Below are 17,173 nucleotides of genomic sequence, written 5' to 3'. Positions count from 1 at the left end.
ACAGCGTTCCTCTCACGGTCCCTCAGACGGACTGGTCCACAGCGTTCCTCTCACGGTCCCTCAGACGGACTGGTCCACAGCGTTCCTCTCACGGTCCCTCAGATGGACTGGTCCACAGCGTTCCTCTCACGGTCCCTCAGGCGGACTGGTCCGGGGTCCACAGCGTTCCTCTCACGGTCCCTCAGTTGGACCGGTCCACAGCGTTCCTCTCATGGTCCTCTCACGGTCCCTCAGGCAGACCGGTCTGCAGCTGGGGACTCCCCCCTCAGTAAAAGCGTGCCGTTTGGCTCTCACACCCACTCATGCTCATACTCGCGATGTTCTCTCAGCCCTTGTGTTCGGCTGACTTATTAAGCACCGGTCAAACTGTTAGCCTGGGTCAGATGTGCCCAGGACATTGATGGGATTTTAAACAGATACAGAAGTGCAATTTGGGCAAAAAATTACTCTTTCTCTATCTATAATTCAAAACAGTATTAGCAGTATGTATGAGTAATGGTTGCCATTTACCTCTGCTAGATTGTATTTACCAATGAAAATGTCATTCATTTTTTTGGTAAAGATGTGATATTTAAAGTTCATCACAATGAAGGCATGGGGGCATAAATCATTTTTATGAAAATTTAAATGAAACATAAGTTTTTAACCAGAAGATTATTGATATTTATTGTTTTGAACTGACATTTTCAATTATTTTTTTGTATGTAATTATATAGAAGAAACCATACAGGCAAAAAGACATGAAGCAATACAGAAGATGAACAACAAATAGAAACACAAACCAAATGTACACTGGTTTAGTTACTATGAATTACTATGAATATGTAATTCATAGTAACATATGACTATGAATTACATGACTCAAACGTGTCATTGCCTGTCAAGTTTAAAACAAAATCACTATTGTGTTAATTAAGCTACACTTTCAACATAATGGAATTAATTAAGCTCTAATCGAATCTGCCTCACTGCCACTCATGGACAGTATGTTGCTGTCCCAGTTTTGCACAGGATGCATTCTGGAATTGTGTTTCAGCACTGCGCTGACAGGTTAGGCAGTCCTATGACTCTCCCAACAGCTGATAAATGGAGGGATCTGTACTCAGCTCCTCCCTCTGTCGCCCCCTACAGGACACGGGAGCGTGCTGAGGAGCAGCTGCTAGCGCTCCGGTCTCAGCACCAGAAGGAGCTGGAGGGCCTGCTGGCTCGCCACGCCCTGGAACACTCCGCCTCCAAAGTGGCTGAACTGGCCAATCAGATGTCCACGCAGGAGGTACATGTACGCACTCACACCCAGTGGGGAAAGTGCAGATGGATTGGGCAGCAGCCGTTACTTCATTGATATTTATTGACATATGCCCGTGTCCAGAATGACATTTAGACTTAAAGCTTGAACAAACTATATTTATTCCGCTGAAGTTTTTACAAAAAAAAGTTTGGATTAAGTGCCTAGGTCAAGAGAGAATCAGCTTTACATTACATTACAGGCATTGAGCTGAAGCTCCTATCCAAGGAACTTTCCAAAGCAACTATCCAAAGCACAGTTTTTGCATGTTTCAAATAGTATCCTGAATATATGTCCTGAATATATATACTGAAGCAAAGCAGGTTATGTACCTCAGGGTAGGGTGCAACAGGAGACGTCCTGCCTTGGAATCAAACCTGAAACCTTAAGGACACAGGCCCCAGTTCTCCTACACTGCTGTCCTCACATGGCATGTGGTCTGTTGATGGAGCAGTATGCTGTAATCAGCGGTGTGAGTCCATGTTATGTCCAATGCAAACAGAGAGCAGGCGTGCAGTTTTCTCACCTTGTTCTGGCCTCATAACTGCAGATCATGATCAGGCACCTGCGGGACCAGCTGAAGGATCTGCAGGGCTGCAGGGAGGCTCTGACACTGTCTCAGGTGCGAGAGGAAACCCTGCAGACCCAGGTATGCCCTCACCTCTTTAACACTCACTCCGCCTCATGGGGGATTTGTGATTGAGTCTCTTAAGGTGTTTGTGTGTGTGTGTGCGCGCGTGTGTGTGTGTGTGTGTGTGTGTGTGTGTGTCACTGTAGATGGCCAAGCTTCTGGAGGACCTCAGGGAAGCGAAGGAGGCTCACACCCCAGAGTTGCGTCACTTCAGCGCCCTGGAGAGAAAGATCGAGAGCATGGAGCTCAGATACACACAGAGGGAGAGAGAGCTGCAGCAGGTACTCCACACACATGCACATACACACACACACACAAATATAACGCAATCAACACCTATTTCACACACACACACACAGTGAACACATTTCACACACGCGCACACTATCAAATCAAATATGCATACATTTTCATTTCTATGGGCTTTATGATTCATTACCACCGCAGGCTCTCTGTGCCACGCTATGTAAATGCTTCTGGTGTAAATGTAAGTGTAAGTGCATGTAAATGTAAGTGTAAGTGCATGTAAATGTAAGTGGGAAGCGTGTGCTTTGTCGGTGAGCATCAGCAGCGAGGCCCTGTGACTGTACCTGAGCTGCTTAACCCCTGCGGCTCGCAGGTGATCGCCCAGACGCGGCTGGTGGTGGAGGCGGAGCAGCAGAAGGAGGTGGAGCGCTGGAGGAAGCAGGCGCAAGCCAAGGGCCAGGAGCTGGAGGCCTTCCGGGTGGAGCTGGACTCCATCCTGGACGTTCTGAGAGAGCTGCAGAGGCAGGGCGTGGTCATCCCCGTCCCGGAAGCTTCTAGAGCCGAACCGTTCGGCTGGGGAAGCTGACCCACCGGGGTTTGAGACAGAACCTACAGAGTGGCCCGGTTTCCCTCCAGTGTCGATTCACTGCAGGACCGCACCACAACAGCTGCAGATTGCCGTTATTGCTTTTGATCGCATTCAGGTCCTCCTGCTACCGGTCTTTGAATTGCGTATGCTGCAGGCTCAGAAGAACCTGTGTGGTACTTTACTTCCTCAATCTGCTGGCCATTTAACCTGATGCAGAAAGAAACTGAAGGGGAATGCTTTGTGAAGAGCTCAGGAGAATAATGTGCAGGAACAGTGGTGCACACACCATCAGTTGCTGAAATAATGTTGCACTTACCAGCAACTGGAGAAATGCTGTTGCTTGTTTCAGCAGCTATGAGAAAAAGTGTCGTTACTATTATTGCCTACAGTATATGATCAGTAACAAGAAAAGGGAACAGGATTCTGTGCTGCAGATTGTGCTCTTATTCTCCGCGCTGTGTCTGGTATGAGTGACAGTAGAACAGGGGATCAGGAGGGTTGAAGGGTCACTGGATCTGCACATTCTGTGCTCCGAGGTTTCCCCTGTTCTCCAGTAGGGTTAACATTTTTGGTTGCACTTAGGTTCCTGATTGGAGGTTCTTTTGTGGTCATGTCGGGTTTGCGATGTGTAAATCAACCCATGTTTTAGGGCAAGACCACAAAAAATGGCATTTTCTCCTTAGGTAATTAATTTATTTTTTAATACATTTGCAAATATTTTTTTCTAGCTATTTTCGGATAATGCGTGTGATATATTTCATTGTTATTCAGTTGCTGACATGTTTTATGATCCTGTGTGTGTAGTTTTGTAATTAATTTAAAACAAAAGTAAAAGTTCATTTTTCTACTTTTGTCAGTTTTAATTGTCGCATATTTAAGTTTATTCTCAAACTCTAAAAAAAAGTTTTGCTGCAGGACACCAGTAAGTATATTTATCAGAGCATGATTTCCTTTAGCATCGTACTTAAATATTTACCAGTGGTGTCTGTAAATAGGGATGAAAGGATGTATTTTAACTATAATACTGTATGGATGTAACATCTAAATCTAAATCTGACCATGTGATAGATAATATCACGGGTCTCAGGAATTGTGTATAGGCAATGGAGCCTTGTCTCATAACTGAACATGCTGAAAAGTTAATGGCTAACTAGTAGCTATTAAAATGTCATAAAACAGAAATGCCAAACTCCAGTAACTTATACATTTGATACAGTTATACATTTCACAACCCATGTAATACAACATTTAACTAAATAAAAAGCAAACGTCAATGGACTAGGTGTGTGATCTAAGCGCCTTCGACCATGGTGTGATGGTTGGTGCCAATTTTTTTTTGTTCCAGCATCTCAGAAATAGCTGCCCACCTGTTATTTTCATGCACTACAGTCTCTATAGAGTTTACACAGGATGGTGCAAGAAAAAATAACATCCAATGTGAGAGGCAGTTCTGTGGGCAAAAACACCTTGTTAATGGGAGAGGTTAGAGAAGAACAGACTTGTGCAAGCTAACAGAAAGGCTGTAAATGCTCAAGTAAGCGCAGTTTACAACAGTGGTGTGCAGACAGGCGTCTCTGGACGCACAACACGTCAAACCTTGAAGCAGATGGGCTACAGCAGCAGAAGACCACATCAGGTTCCACTCCTGTCAGCTAGGGACAGGAAGATGAGGCAACAGTGGACGTTTGAAGACTGGAAAAACCTCACCTAGTCTGGGCAATCTCAATTTCTGCTGCAATATTCAGATGGTAGGGTCACAATTTGGGTCACAATGGATTCATCCTCTTTGTGGTAATGGTGCAGGCTGGTGGTGGTAATGGTGTAGGGAATGTTGTCTTCACACACATTAGGCCCATTAATAGCAATTGAGCATCATTTAAATCCCACAGCATACCTAAGCATTGTTGCTGACCATGTGTATCCCTTTATGGCCACAGTCGGTCTACCCTTTTCAAAATGGAGACTTCCAGCAGGATAATGCGCTGTGTCACAAAGCACACAGTATTCCAGGCTGGATAGATGAACATAGCAGTGACTTCAGTTTACTCGGTTTACTCCATTGGCCATGTGGCCAAAAAACCTGCCGGAAATGCTCCAGAGTCTGATGTGAAGAATTCAGGCTCTTCTGGAGGCTAAAAGGGGTCCTAATAATGGGGTCAATGAGTGTATTTCCAGGAACAGAAATGACACAAGCCTGATATGTAGTTATGCAGTTTGTATTTCTTACAGTCATATTTGAACAGTGACAAAATATTGTTAATCCGTGGAAGTCACGGTATTCATTGCATTGACTATGGTTTATTAACTTCATGTGCAAGGGAAGTACTGTACAGGGAATACAGGAAAACTTGTCACATTGAAAAATGAAATGATCGTACAAACAGGCAGTACATTTTTTCATTTGTATATATGAAACTTTATTCTGCTACAGCTTTTTAGTAAGTTTTTGAGCAAGCATGGTAAGTGTGTACTTCATAAGAAAAATGGTTCAGATGAAAACAGTAAACATTAAATGGCAGTATGTACTTTAGAAGCAAGTCTTGCTACAATGTTCAGGACTTAATGGTGTCCATAATACCACGATTGACAATTACAACATTAAAAACATTAGTATGCCCTACCCCCTCTGTCTATCAAGTAGGCACACCAGACAGCCGAATATGAAACGATGTACTGTCACTGTGCCAGCAGTTACTAACATTAATTTACACAACTGAAAAATAGCTGAAAAACATCTTGGCACATAGCACATGTAGTGACCTGACACCCTTGATAAACCTGACCAAAAAAGGCTGTATAAAATAAAAGTTTTAAAAAAGCTGTTACTGTACACCTCAAAAAAAGCGAAAATTATGTATATTTTAGAGAAAAGGGTTTCTGTTGTTTTTAATAACTATTTCCCACAAAGTAGATGTCAAACTGGAAAAGGAAGACCTTTCTGCATTGATCCCAAGTATCTCAAAATCAACCAAGAAATGGGACAATGAAATGACCACAAAATTACTGTTTTGCAATGCCATCTAAGTCTTCAGACTTGAACCACTCAAAAATTTGTGACTTGAAGAGGCTAATCCACAAGCACAGACCGAAGGATCTTTAAAGATTCTGTTCGGTAGCCTCCGCTGGCTTCCTATATCAACTTGAGTCAAATTCAAAACCTTGGTCCTCGATTAGTGGACCATAATATCTTCAACACTTCATCAGACCCCATTGCACCAACCAGACCTCTCCATTCTGCTACCAATGGCAGAATGAGCTTCACACAACACAGTCATCATAACCCATTTCAGGCTGCACCATGGTTCCCTTGACCCCCCCTTCAGCTGTCCTTTCTTTTGAATTTCTTTTGAGATAATGTTGTTGGTGTAGCTGTTTGCAAAGATAGGCTATCTGTCTAGTGGTACTTACTTTTGTTACTATACTGTAAAATGTTAGCATTACTGTATTTATTCATTATCTTTGGGCCTTGGTGATAATGCTATTGTATTATTAAGACTGACACTGATGTTATTCAGTTCCGTAAGTCACTTTCGATAAGAGCATCTAAGTAATTGTAATTTATTTTAATAAATGGAAAAATATCACAAATATAAAACCCTAGAAGATGGCTTGGTAATTCCACCCTTGCGAAGGAAGAGTACACCATATTTTTTTTTGATGTTTTGAAAACAGGGATGCCATTAATTATGCCGCCAATCTTTTTGTGAAACGACTGCATTAGTATAAATGGATTCTATTTTTTACATTTGTCTCTTTTGTGTTCTTTAGTTCAATACAGCTTTTTTTGTTCTTTATCTTTATCAAGGCCAAGGGTACCACAAATTCTGGACCTGACCGTATGGTGCAGAATGTCTAGACATACCAATTTAGCACATGCTCTGTGTTCTGCGGGTCTTTTACACTTAAAATTAAAATCGCTACATTTTAGCGTCTTACCAATAACTTCCCTGTGTACATGAGATAATGACGCAGGAACGCTAATCTCCACTGATGGTCTTTCGCCCAGCACTGACAGGTCTGAGGCTGAAGCTATGAAGCCTTTTCTATTTACAAGTAATATTTAATCACACAGTGGTTTCCCTGAACTGTGTTTCAGTAGTTAAATAAAGATACCGGTTCAAAACTGTAGGTGACGAAAAGTGATTAGCTGTGTGTACAAGCGCTCATTAGCATTGCAGATAGCACACTGTTGTCCGCTGATGAAGGCCACACAGAAAAGTACCCTGGTGTGAGGAGTTCAGCTGATGATGTGATGGGCACTTTCGGGGCAGGACACGCTGTCCAGGATGATTGGAGGCTCGCAGAGCAGCAGGTCATCATCTCCCAGTGTGGAGCTGTGCTCCGAGTTCACAAAGTTCGGGATGTTGAAGTGCGCCAGGAAGTTGGCCTCCCTGTCTGTCCTTTGGCTTGCCGGCGCGCCGTGGAGATCGAGGCTAGGGGCCTGTCCAGCCCTAGCCCCGCCCCCACCCCTGCCCTTCACCCCGCCACCGCCCCCACCCCGCTCTTCCTCGTTGATGTAACAGTGGAAAAGGGAGCGGGACTCGTCCAGCAGGGGTCGAGAGCACGCCTTCTTGCCTGTGTCCTGATCGTGGCCGATGTCCACCGCACAGCTGGCCAAACGAGCTCGCTTCTCACACTGCTCTGGGTTCCTGCGTTAAGGCGCGGGAAGAAAGGGATGTGATATAAATCAGCTTGCTAGACTCCATAAGCAAGGTTTCTGCAGTTTAGTGGAAAGCAATAGGTGGAGGTTCTATAGGAAATTAGAAAAATGTGAGGGATTTACCATATAGATGAGAATTACATTTTGAATACTCGAAAGGACGGAATTCTGCGAAGGAGAGTGAAGCTGGGGACTGTACCGGAGCAGACTACAGATGAGGGCGCTAAAGGTCAGTGGAGGGATAGATGACGACTCCACAGAGTTCTCAATAAAAATCATTTGTGAGAGCCTGACTACAGCTCGCTGCTCTTGTTATCTCTTCACCTCTTCACAGTTAATTTTAAAAATCATTAAGGAAAAAATTTTGAAGTTGCTTGTTCCTTTCATAGTGGCATTGATTCTTCTTCACAACAGAGAGAAGTCAAGGTGTTGCTGAATTTAGAACCTGCTGCCTCTATTAGAAGTCATCATCCCTGTGACATTTACATCAGGCGACTGGTGTAATCTCCAGCTGCAGTTTTGCATTTATAGCACATGGCCTTCAGTCAGGACGCATAAATGGCAGGCAGTTCAGGGTTACTTATGTGTCTGAGGCCTATTAGCACCAGTGTGAATAAAGCATTCAGAAATGACAAGTTGCTCTGGCCAGCAGGGCACTGTTGAAGAGATGACTAACTATACCAGGGGTTTCCAAACCTTTTCATGTGTGTGCGTGTGTGTGTGTGTGTGTGTGTGCGTGTGTGCTTTAAGTCTATATTTAAAAGGTCTTTCAAATGATCCGACTTGTCTTTGGTGATAACATAGCTCCAGCAGACTAAGTCTAAGTAAAATATAAAACCTAATTTTGTGCTTAGTATTTCTTCTATAAATGAATGAAACACACAAGTCCATGGACTGAAATGCACTCACCCATTCCACGGGACTAATCCACAGTGATTACATTCACAGTTCCGAGGAGGCTGCACTGCCAGCCAACATCTGAAATTGTTTTTTTTTTTCAAACTCTAATGGGCCTACGTTCATCCCAGCTGAGGAGCCGCGCGTCTGTTTAAGCACTATGTTCTGGGGTTTCGCAGTCATTTCCGGAAAAGGTTGCTTTCACAAAAAGCGCTAATGAGAAATTTGGATGTGATTGCATGTCACCGAGCTTGCAAAGGACAATGTCTACAGCACAAAAGGGGAAAACCGAAGCAACCAACAATATAAATCCAATGGTATTTCCTGCTGAAGGAGCTATCAGTTGGCTACCTCAAGGGAAGTGTGATTATGAAGAGAATTAGAAAATAAAATCTGGAGAACAGAATTAACTCAGTAACCCAGGAATGCTTTATAGAGGCTTTGTTGGAATATTTCACTTTTTTACGCAAGGCTTTAATTGAGAGTATCAGTTTATCAGACCAGGTTGAAAATCCCATCAATAAAGTGCATTAAGCCATTGAAAAATATATTTGGAGACCCAACACAAAGTGGATGAGCACTATAGGCTATAAGACCTTTACTATCGATAAATAAATTCACAGAGACCATCTGGTGTACACATCACATGCTCCACTCATCATCAAGTGCTTTTATTATCTATTATACAGGTCATCTGCCCCTTTGAAATAGGAGTAGAGCCTATCTTTTCCTTTTACTACCTCATTTTAGAATCTATTTAGAGAGCATGGGATATATATTATGTTTGATTCGTCATCCTCATCCTTTGTTGTACTTACAGGACCAAATATGATATCTGACATTTATGATATTTGATATGATATTTGTCATCCAAGACACTTGTATTATGTAAAAAAATAATAATTAAATACTTTTACTTTTTTTCTCAGTGGTCACTAGTAAGGTATCTAGTTTATAGATTAAGGCTTTCAAGAGAGAGATGGAATAATTTGATATGGCAAAATTGTTAATGGCCCGTACAAGATTACACAAGAATGCTGCCTGTTTTTCTGTCAGTCTCCCCTCCACAGGCTTCAAAGGGAATGTCCTTAGGCAATTATACCACACTGAGGCCATTATCTATGCATAGAAATCCAGCATATCATGGAGTCTCCTCTCCTGAGAAGTTTAATTACCTCTGAAGTGACATCGGAACACAAAGCTGTTTATGGGGTGTCAGGGCCAAGCATGGCCACGCCATGCATCAAGTGCCACAGAACACTACAAGCATAAAGGTTCCCTTCATAAATTTAAGTTTGAATGCAATTCCGTGATAATCAATTGAAAACATCAATTGAAAGTTCAATTGTCTATGCAGATAATGGTTGTTGAGGCCTACCAGTGTGGAATTTACATTTTTTTATAAGAAGCACCCGTTTCAAGCGAGGGCCAGCGTGGTACGAATGGCCTCGTTACGATCATGGCGAGCTAGAATCTGGTGAGGCTCAAACCCAGGTCTCCCTGGTGAGAGGCGTCCGCACTAACCACTGTGCTAAAAATGGATTTACTTTTAGCAGAGCAGTTACACAGCCCCACTCACTACAACACTTTTCCCAAAGAAAGAGATTGCATCATTGGCTAGATTTAATGATAATTGACTCTAGCCATCACACCTGTTGTTAAAAGCAAGAGTTATTGAATAGCCGTGCTGAAATATTCATGTTTGGTCTCATTAAAAAGAGGCTCAAACCATGAATATTTTGGTAATAATATGGTCCTCCTGATTTGACACTCATTACATTTTTTCTGTGCTAATTTGGGATGATGCTCTACGTACATATGTAGTGTTATAGTACAAGTATCGGTTTACTCTGAACTGTTCTGGAGAGGGTGAGATGATTGACAGGCAAGTGGCAACTCACTCTTGATGCGGAGCTCCAGTCTTTGTTAGCAGAGTGAGAACAAAGAACATGAAGATGACGAACACTGCCAGGCCAACCCAGAACCCGATCACGATCGAATCTGTAACACAAAAATAACAAAAAGTCCCTCCACCTCTGGTAAACAAGAACAGAAGCACAGCTCAGACAGGATGTGTCTTGTTATGAGTATCCCTCTACATGCAATCCCACAGAAAAGCACCCATTGACTGAATTTTCAAAACCTATGCCAGGCAATTTAAAAGAACCAGATAGACACTGACCCCACTGTGCCCCCCCTCCTCCCCATTTCTGTACCCCTTCAAAAGTGAACTTAAAATGTACGACATGGCATTCGAAGGTTGACAGGAGTGCTGCGTGGGAGGAATAAGCCTCTTTATCCTGAGCCCTGGGGCCACCACAGCACGTCATCCAACCCCACAGCGGGTGGGCTGCCCCCTGCTGTCACTCTTTTGCCCCTTAAACCAGGGGTATACCTGTACTTCACAGAGTCTACCCCTGGCTTAAGGGATGTACTCGGTGAAGTATAAAGAGGAACATTCAGTCGAAATCGAACCACAGCCAAGCGCGGCACTGAATACAAACGAGTGTGTGTCGTGATTTCAAACTATTTGTTCCATGACACTCCACTGCAGTGGGGGTGGGGGAGCGGGGGTGGGGGGGAGCGCAGATTCAGATTCTCAGGTTGCAAAAACCATGGGAAACAAGAAAGTGACAACGTTCGCCAAACACAAAACAGCAACAGCTGTGGTAAAGGAGCAGAAACTTTGACAGATGGGCATTTTGACTATTTTAAAGTCGCTTTAGTTCATTTGGTGATGCAAAAAAAGAAAATAAGAAAGAGAACATGGTGTTTGCCCACTCAGTCAGATGAGGACACAGGATGCCAAAACATGGGTGGCTGCATTATAATCATCTTTTTCATTGTCATCTTCATAATTGCCTTCACATGCAAGGTCCCACAAATGAGCAGCCTCTCAATTCTCAGGAAGTTTTAAAAAACCAACGAAGCTATTCATTGTGCTAATTGCTGAGTCATCTGTGAGCACCTGGTCATAGCATATGGTCTATGGGCTGCCCGTGGATGTGGAACAGCCAGTGTGTTACCCGCCCTTTAGTTCCAACTCATCTGAACAGTGACTCACTTCCCCCAAGCCCTGCCCTCATTTATCCAGGTATGCTGAACGGTGAACTGACTCTGTGTCTGTTGGCCGTGTGGTTCATAATTTACACATAGGGTTTTCAGGTTTTCAATTTCTGAGTTTCATTTTCTAATGCGCCAGGGAATCCGGTTCCCTAAATATGTGTCCCTTTTTTTTTTGTTCACTTGTTTGCATTAAACATGCCGAAGCACAAGTCTCAGTATTCCTACAGGCGCTGCTGCAGCCTCCTCCTGCTCAGCCCACACACATTCATATTTTCCATCTATCTCTCCCTCCCTCTCTCTCCTGACCGCCAAGGTGGAACTAAAAATGGAATATCTCCACAGTGAACTCTCCTGTACAGCACATGCACTATACCTGAGCCATCACAGCACTTTACGATGTGCACACTAAGATACAGCTCAAGCACACATTTAGGAATGATACTGCAGCTGTGCTGCAGAGTCATTTTTGAGAGAAAAGAAATCCAGCTCATAATTCTTTTTTTCACTGTTTCTTTATCAACTCGAGAGTAATCAATGTCCCCTGCAAACAATCCATTATGCATTCAAATGGAGAGAACTGTTGCAAACTATTGTGCATGCCAGAAGCAGAGTACCAAATCTGAAGGGATAATTTCAATTTCAATACTTTCATCACATGCTCAAAAAAGTAAAATTTTCATTTGACAACTATGTTACCAATTATTCTAATTATTTAAATATTCACTTTCTGCAAGCTAATTTTTTCTGACCTAGCAGGCTATTAATAGATATATATGCTGCTAGCTTCAAATTGTCTTACAAGTTAACTAACAAACTACAGAAAGACATAAACAATGCCTCTGTCCAACAGTGTAAAAACACTAAAGGAAGTGAATCAAACCGTTGTGGCTGGCTGTAAATATCTTCTCCTGGCTCCTGGCTTTTTCAATGAGGGACGTGGTGGCACTGAGGCAACAATAACTATTTGACTCTGAGCCAGTTTATTTACTCATTATTAATGTATTTACTTTTATTTATTTATCGGTTTATATATCTATATATTTTCTTGGAGGATAGAAGAAAGAGGGCCAAGGAGGAGATGTGGAAACAGTTAATTCTTTGTAGTGTGGACAAAATTGTATGGTCAATATTCCATCCATTATACTCGCTTATTCCAGGTCAGGGTCACAGGACGTGCTGGAGCCTATCCCAACATGTATTGGGTGAGAGGCAGGAATACACCATGGACAGTTTGCCAGTCCATCGCAGGGCACACACACCATTCACTCACATTCATGATTTAGGGGGGTGACATGCACCCCCCTAAATCTCCACCTAAATCTACGCCTGTTATTACAAGCTGAGCTTCTGTCAGTCATTACGTAGAACATAACGACTCCTTGGGTCTCTGTCAGCAAGGGGATCCAAGCAAGAAAAAATCATGCAAACCTTTTATGTGAGGTCCAATGAACCCAGTGTGGTTCTAGAAACTGACTGTAAACACGGACCAAAACAGAGAAGAGATGACTGCAATTCCCAAAGCTGTGGACCTTTCTCACAACAGGACCATAGCTTGACCATTGACCAGGAACACACCAGAGAAGACCATTAGGGTATGTGTGTCGTCAAGGAGACCTGGAGGAGCTGGAGCTAAGGCAGAAATGACTCATTTGTGGGTCTGGGGCTGTATGGCCATAATCATCGGATCCTCAGCAGATAAGAAAATGTTTAATAAATAAAATTTAGTGTTAATGAAGAGATTTTGAAGAAAAAAAAACATTACTTTGAAGTGTTTTTTATAATTCTTTCTTCTGAATATAATTCAATTCTAGTACTTTCGATATTATTCTGAATGGAACACCATATTAAGTATTCGAAGCTCATTCGGCAGTACTGAAAAACCTTGCCGCATATTTACATTTTCCTACACCATACTGTGTGGAAAAAACCCAACTGTGACTTTTGATTTGGAAAGGCTGAACGCGTGCAAAACTGGACGCATCGGTGGAATGCAATACGCGAGTGCTGACACGAGAAACTATCTGCTAATAAAGACCAGCAGCCCTATGACAGCAACCAAGGGGGACAACATGATGTAGCCTACTACCATGCAGTGCTATCTACAATGTAATGTATTCCTCTAAATAAACTATGTTAAGAAAGTAAAATTGCAACTCACATCTGTGCGCTTTGAGTCCCTCGAAAGACACCGGTTCATCGTCGTCGTAGTACTCATATTCCCAAATGTAGGCAGGACCACGAGCGCTGGTGCGAGTTTTATTGGGGTTGTGGAACTCGGACATCTCCAAATGGCTGTTTAGTATTCAAGTTAACTGAAGGGGGAAATGATCTATTGTTAAAACATTTTAAAACAAGATTTGCACATGACAAGATTCCTGCAGCATGTCATCCATCTATCTTTGGGCGCAATTATAAGGCGCTTCCGAAAACAGCCTGTAGCAATAAGAATTACCATTCACTTGATAGGCTACTTACAGGCATCCGATTCTTCAGAAGCGTCAACATAGTTTAATCCAAAACGTTATTAATGACAGAATGTGGAGGGAAAACCAGAGAGGAAACAACCCTATTCCCAGATTCAAGACGGAGCTCTTTTTGGTCCGCGAGTCTCCGCGCAATTGGCACAAAAATGCTCTGTAGTTATGGGTCCGTTACCATTATCCCGTAGACCTCACGCAGCTGCAGTACGTGCTTGGCACTGACTCGTCAGCGTGTCAACAGATGCAGTAAGGGGTGGGGATCTCTCTAAACAGCCTAATACCTTGAAGCTGGTAGTGACGCACACGATTGCACTAGGATTATGAAAAAAGGACAGTTACAAACACACAATAACAAAGGAGCACCTTCTTGGAATAGAGAAATACGTTCTCAAACCAAATATTTAACAAAGTTTGTATAAAATATTTATCAGTCAGCTAATAATATATATTAGCCTGCAAATATTCAACTTCATATGTATCCCTGTCTTCCTACTGATTTTCTTTGTCCATAAACAGAACCTTCTAATTAAGCGAATATTTGGCGACTGACAAACTTGAAACACCAATAGGTAACGTAACGAATGTTTATTTATTAAAGAGAAAGTGCCTCTGCTACTATCTGGTTCAACGTGTTGATCGCGCTCTGATAGCGAGGAAAACTTTGAGGAAATACAGCACGTGTGGTATCAGAATTGAATAATTCAAACGGTAAACACGCACACTTAGACAGACCCAGTTTATCATTAACTGTTTAATAATCAGCGCTGCATATTTTCCCCGCGCTGTACTTAACTGTCGACCCTGTTGTCAGTGAATCGACACTGTAAGCTAACCTTCAATCATTAGCGCTTAATCGTGTGATTTTAAACCATGTCTGCCTCAGCCCCTGTCTGAATACTCATTCTTAATGATTGGATTATGTCCAATCGGATGGTGATATCATTTCCTCTGTACACCCTGGAGCTTGGTAGAGTTAGCCTATGTAACCTACCTATTGTGAAGGTCAATGCAGAAACGAATGTGTTTCTTTTCTTGGTTTTGAAGGAAAGACAAATTAATTAAGGGTGCTGTATGGGATGCGGTGTGGTTTCTGCTGAATGAATATTTCTTTATAATTACTTTCAGATATGAAAAGCTGTTTCCTTTTCAAAGGTTTTCCATGCGCATGAACTAGTTTCTCTTAGATGAGCTGTCTACATGATAGAAACTGGGATAAAAAACGAAAGTGCAGGTCTATCCCATTCGATAACTGAGTCATAGCGTTATACACTCTCCATATTGATATAACCTTATCATACTGAGCACATCGTAGAGCACGTGTCGTTGATGAACAGTGCTGCATGTTGCCTTCCAGATTTAAAAGAGGTGCACTGTAAAAGAAAAAACTGTATTTTTATGGAAAAATATTTGCAAAAATGTACAGAATTTCAGTTGTTTTTGTTTTCAAAACAAATGTAAAATAAAGGCAATACCTCATAAAAGTCATCTCAAAAAACAACAGGATTTATTCAGCTAAAAAACTGGATTTAAACATTTTATTCCTTCATTAAATGTTTTTTTTCTTTATTGGCAACATTTCTGCCATTTTTAGGGGATTTTTTTCAGTGTGGAATTGACCTTTGTATGCTGCTATTTCAAATGGAAATGAAGAGGAAAAATTAAATATCTACATTATTCATTCATATTCATATCATCTGACACCATTAATATCAAGATACAACTGACTCATCCAAATCAGCAGGCCATTTGGCAGTGAATAATTGTTTAAAAAACATAAAATGTCGCAACAAACCTACATAATTTGCTAAATAAGGTGCATATACTATTTATTTAATTATGATACCTTCACATGTTAGTCATTCTGATACAAGAGAATGAATCTAAATTCAAGAGACCTTTATCACTTTACAAGTTGGCAACATTTTTTACTGTGATATGCATTTTTTTAAACTAGAATGCATGAGTGAGCAAGGCTATCGCCCCATTGCACTTCTCTGTAGTAATTTCTAGGCGGATATGACATATGACACTGGCTCATCTGCAGCCTACACCTCTGACATGAATGAGTAACAACAGGAACAGAAATGAGACATTCAGATCACTCAGATCTTAATTACTGCTCGGGAACCCAAGAAGGAATTGATTTTACTCTGATCGCGCTCCAGCTCCACGTCGCTGAGACTTGACTGCAGAGAAAAAGGAACAGCCATGGGTTGTGTGTGTGTGTGTGTGTGGGGTGGGGGGGGGGGGTGGGAGGACATCACAGGGGCTGTAACTTCACGAGCGACATCATCCTGCTTCTGTCAAAATGACATTCACATGAAGACTGTCACAGGAAGTGTTTATGTGAAGTTCCAGCCTCTTTGATGTCCCCTCCGACGACCCACAAGCTGTACCCAGAAGATGTTATTAGAGTTTTAGATGAAGACTCAGAAGAGAACGACAACAACGTGTTTATCTCAGCCTGTTAATGTGTTTTTTCTGCAGGCAAAAAAAAACACCATGTACCTTCACCTTCTCTTGTTGGCTTGTTTCCAGCATCCTTTTATCTATCTATCATCTGCCCATTTTTTCTTTCAGTTTTTCCCTTTTTTATGTTCCCCATTGTTGTAAAATTTTTTTTTTTTTTTTAAACCCTGAAATTAAAGCTGACATTCTGCACTTTAACCTTATATTCATTCTTTTATTTCAAATCCAATGTGCTGGAGTACAGAGCAAAAACAATAACTGTCTCACTGTTCCAGTACTTTTGCATTTAGCTGTATGATCAGTCTTATTTTCCTCTGTGTTGAGTTATTATCTGCAGTTTCTCAGAAGTCTAAATGCAGTGGTGTCCCCTGGTCCTGTACTGCATCATTTGAAGGTCTCTCTGGAGAAATTACTGCTAACCATGGTGTTGAAGCTCAAATCAGATACTGTGTGTGGCTCAGGCAAGGAAGACGCTGTCCAGGGTAACAAGGCTGAGATTAGATGAACACTGTCCAAGGTGCTGAAGCCCAAATTAGATACAATTTGTTTCTCTGGTAAGACGGTGCACTTCATAAAATAGTTTTTTGCCTTGGCTCTTTTTATTCTAGCTTTCATACTTCTCCTGTAAGTTCTGCTTTTTCCATATTAAGTGGGTAATATATTATTTTCTCAGTTCTCAGGTAATACAGCAAAAGAAATAATAAAAAATTAAAGGAAATAAATAGAAAATGCATTCATATTCACCCCAACCAACCATCCATATAAATTGGCTGTCACTCAAACAGTAATTTAAATCATAATCACCCATACAAGCAGCCAAATAAGAACGAAGGGTCTGATGTGAATAAAT

General features: G+C 41.9%; 2 protein-coding genes across 4 annotated transcripts in view; one reads left to right on the top strand and one right to left on the bottom strand.

The window, feature by feature from the left end:
• The window catches only part of cep162 (centrosomal protein 162), a 50,522-nt gene extending 44,960 nt beyond the window's left edge, over nt 1–5,562 (top strand). For all 3 annotated transcript variants that reach the window (XM_035384624.1, XM_035384607.1, XM_035384617.1), the window contains 4 exons: nt 1,132–1,273; nt 1,836–1,934; nt 2,063–2,197; nt 2,536–5,562. In XM_035384624.1, the coding sequence (XP_035240515.1) occupies nt 1,132–1,273; nt 1,836–1,934; nt 2,063–2,197; nt 2,536–2,748 (589 nt within the window). In that variant the 3' untranslated portion in view covers nt 2,749–5,562. The remainder of the gene's footprint in view (nt 1–1,131; nt 1,274–1,835; nt 1,935–2,062; nt 2,198–2,535) is intronic.
• Nucleotides 4,952–14,096, bottom strand: mrap2a (melanocortin 2 receptor accessory protein 2a). The gene is made up of 4 exons (XM_035384634.1): nt 13,850–14,096; nt 13,533–13,686; nt 10,210–10,309; nt 4,952–7,400 (listed from the first exon to the last, which is right to left on the bottom strand). Exons 2-4 carry the CDS (start codon nt 13,654–13,656, stop codon nt 6,989–6,991), a joined length of 636 nt encoding a protein of 211 aa, XP_035240525.1. The 5' UTR covers nt 13,657–13,686; nt 13,850–14,096; the 3' UTR covers nt 4,952–6,988.
• Nucleotides 14,097–17,173: the final 3,077 nt, after the last annotated feature.

The sequence above is a fragment of the Anguilla anguilla genome, chromosome 1 (assembly GCF_013347855.1).
Source record: "Anguilla anguilla isolate fAngAng1 chromosome 1, fAngAng1.pri, whole genome shotgun sequence".
Classification (NCBI taxonomy): domain Eukaryota; kingdom Metazoa; phylum Chordata; class Actinopteri; order Anguilliformes; family Anguillidae; genus Anguilla; species Anguilla anguilla.
The sequence above is the reverse complement of the archived record's forward strand: the minus strand, read 5'-3'. Positions and strand labels throughout refer to the sequence as shown.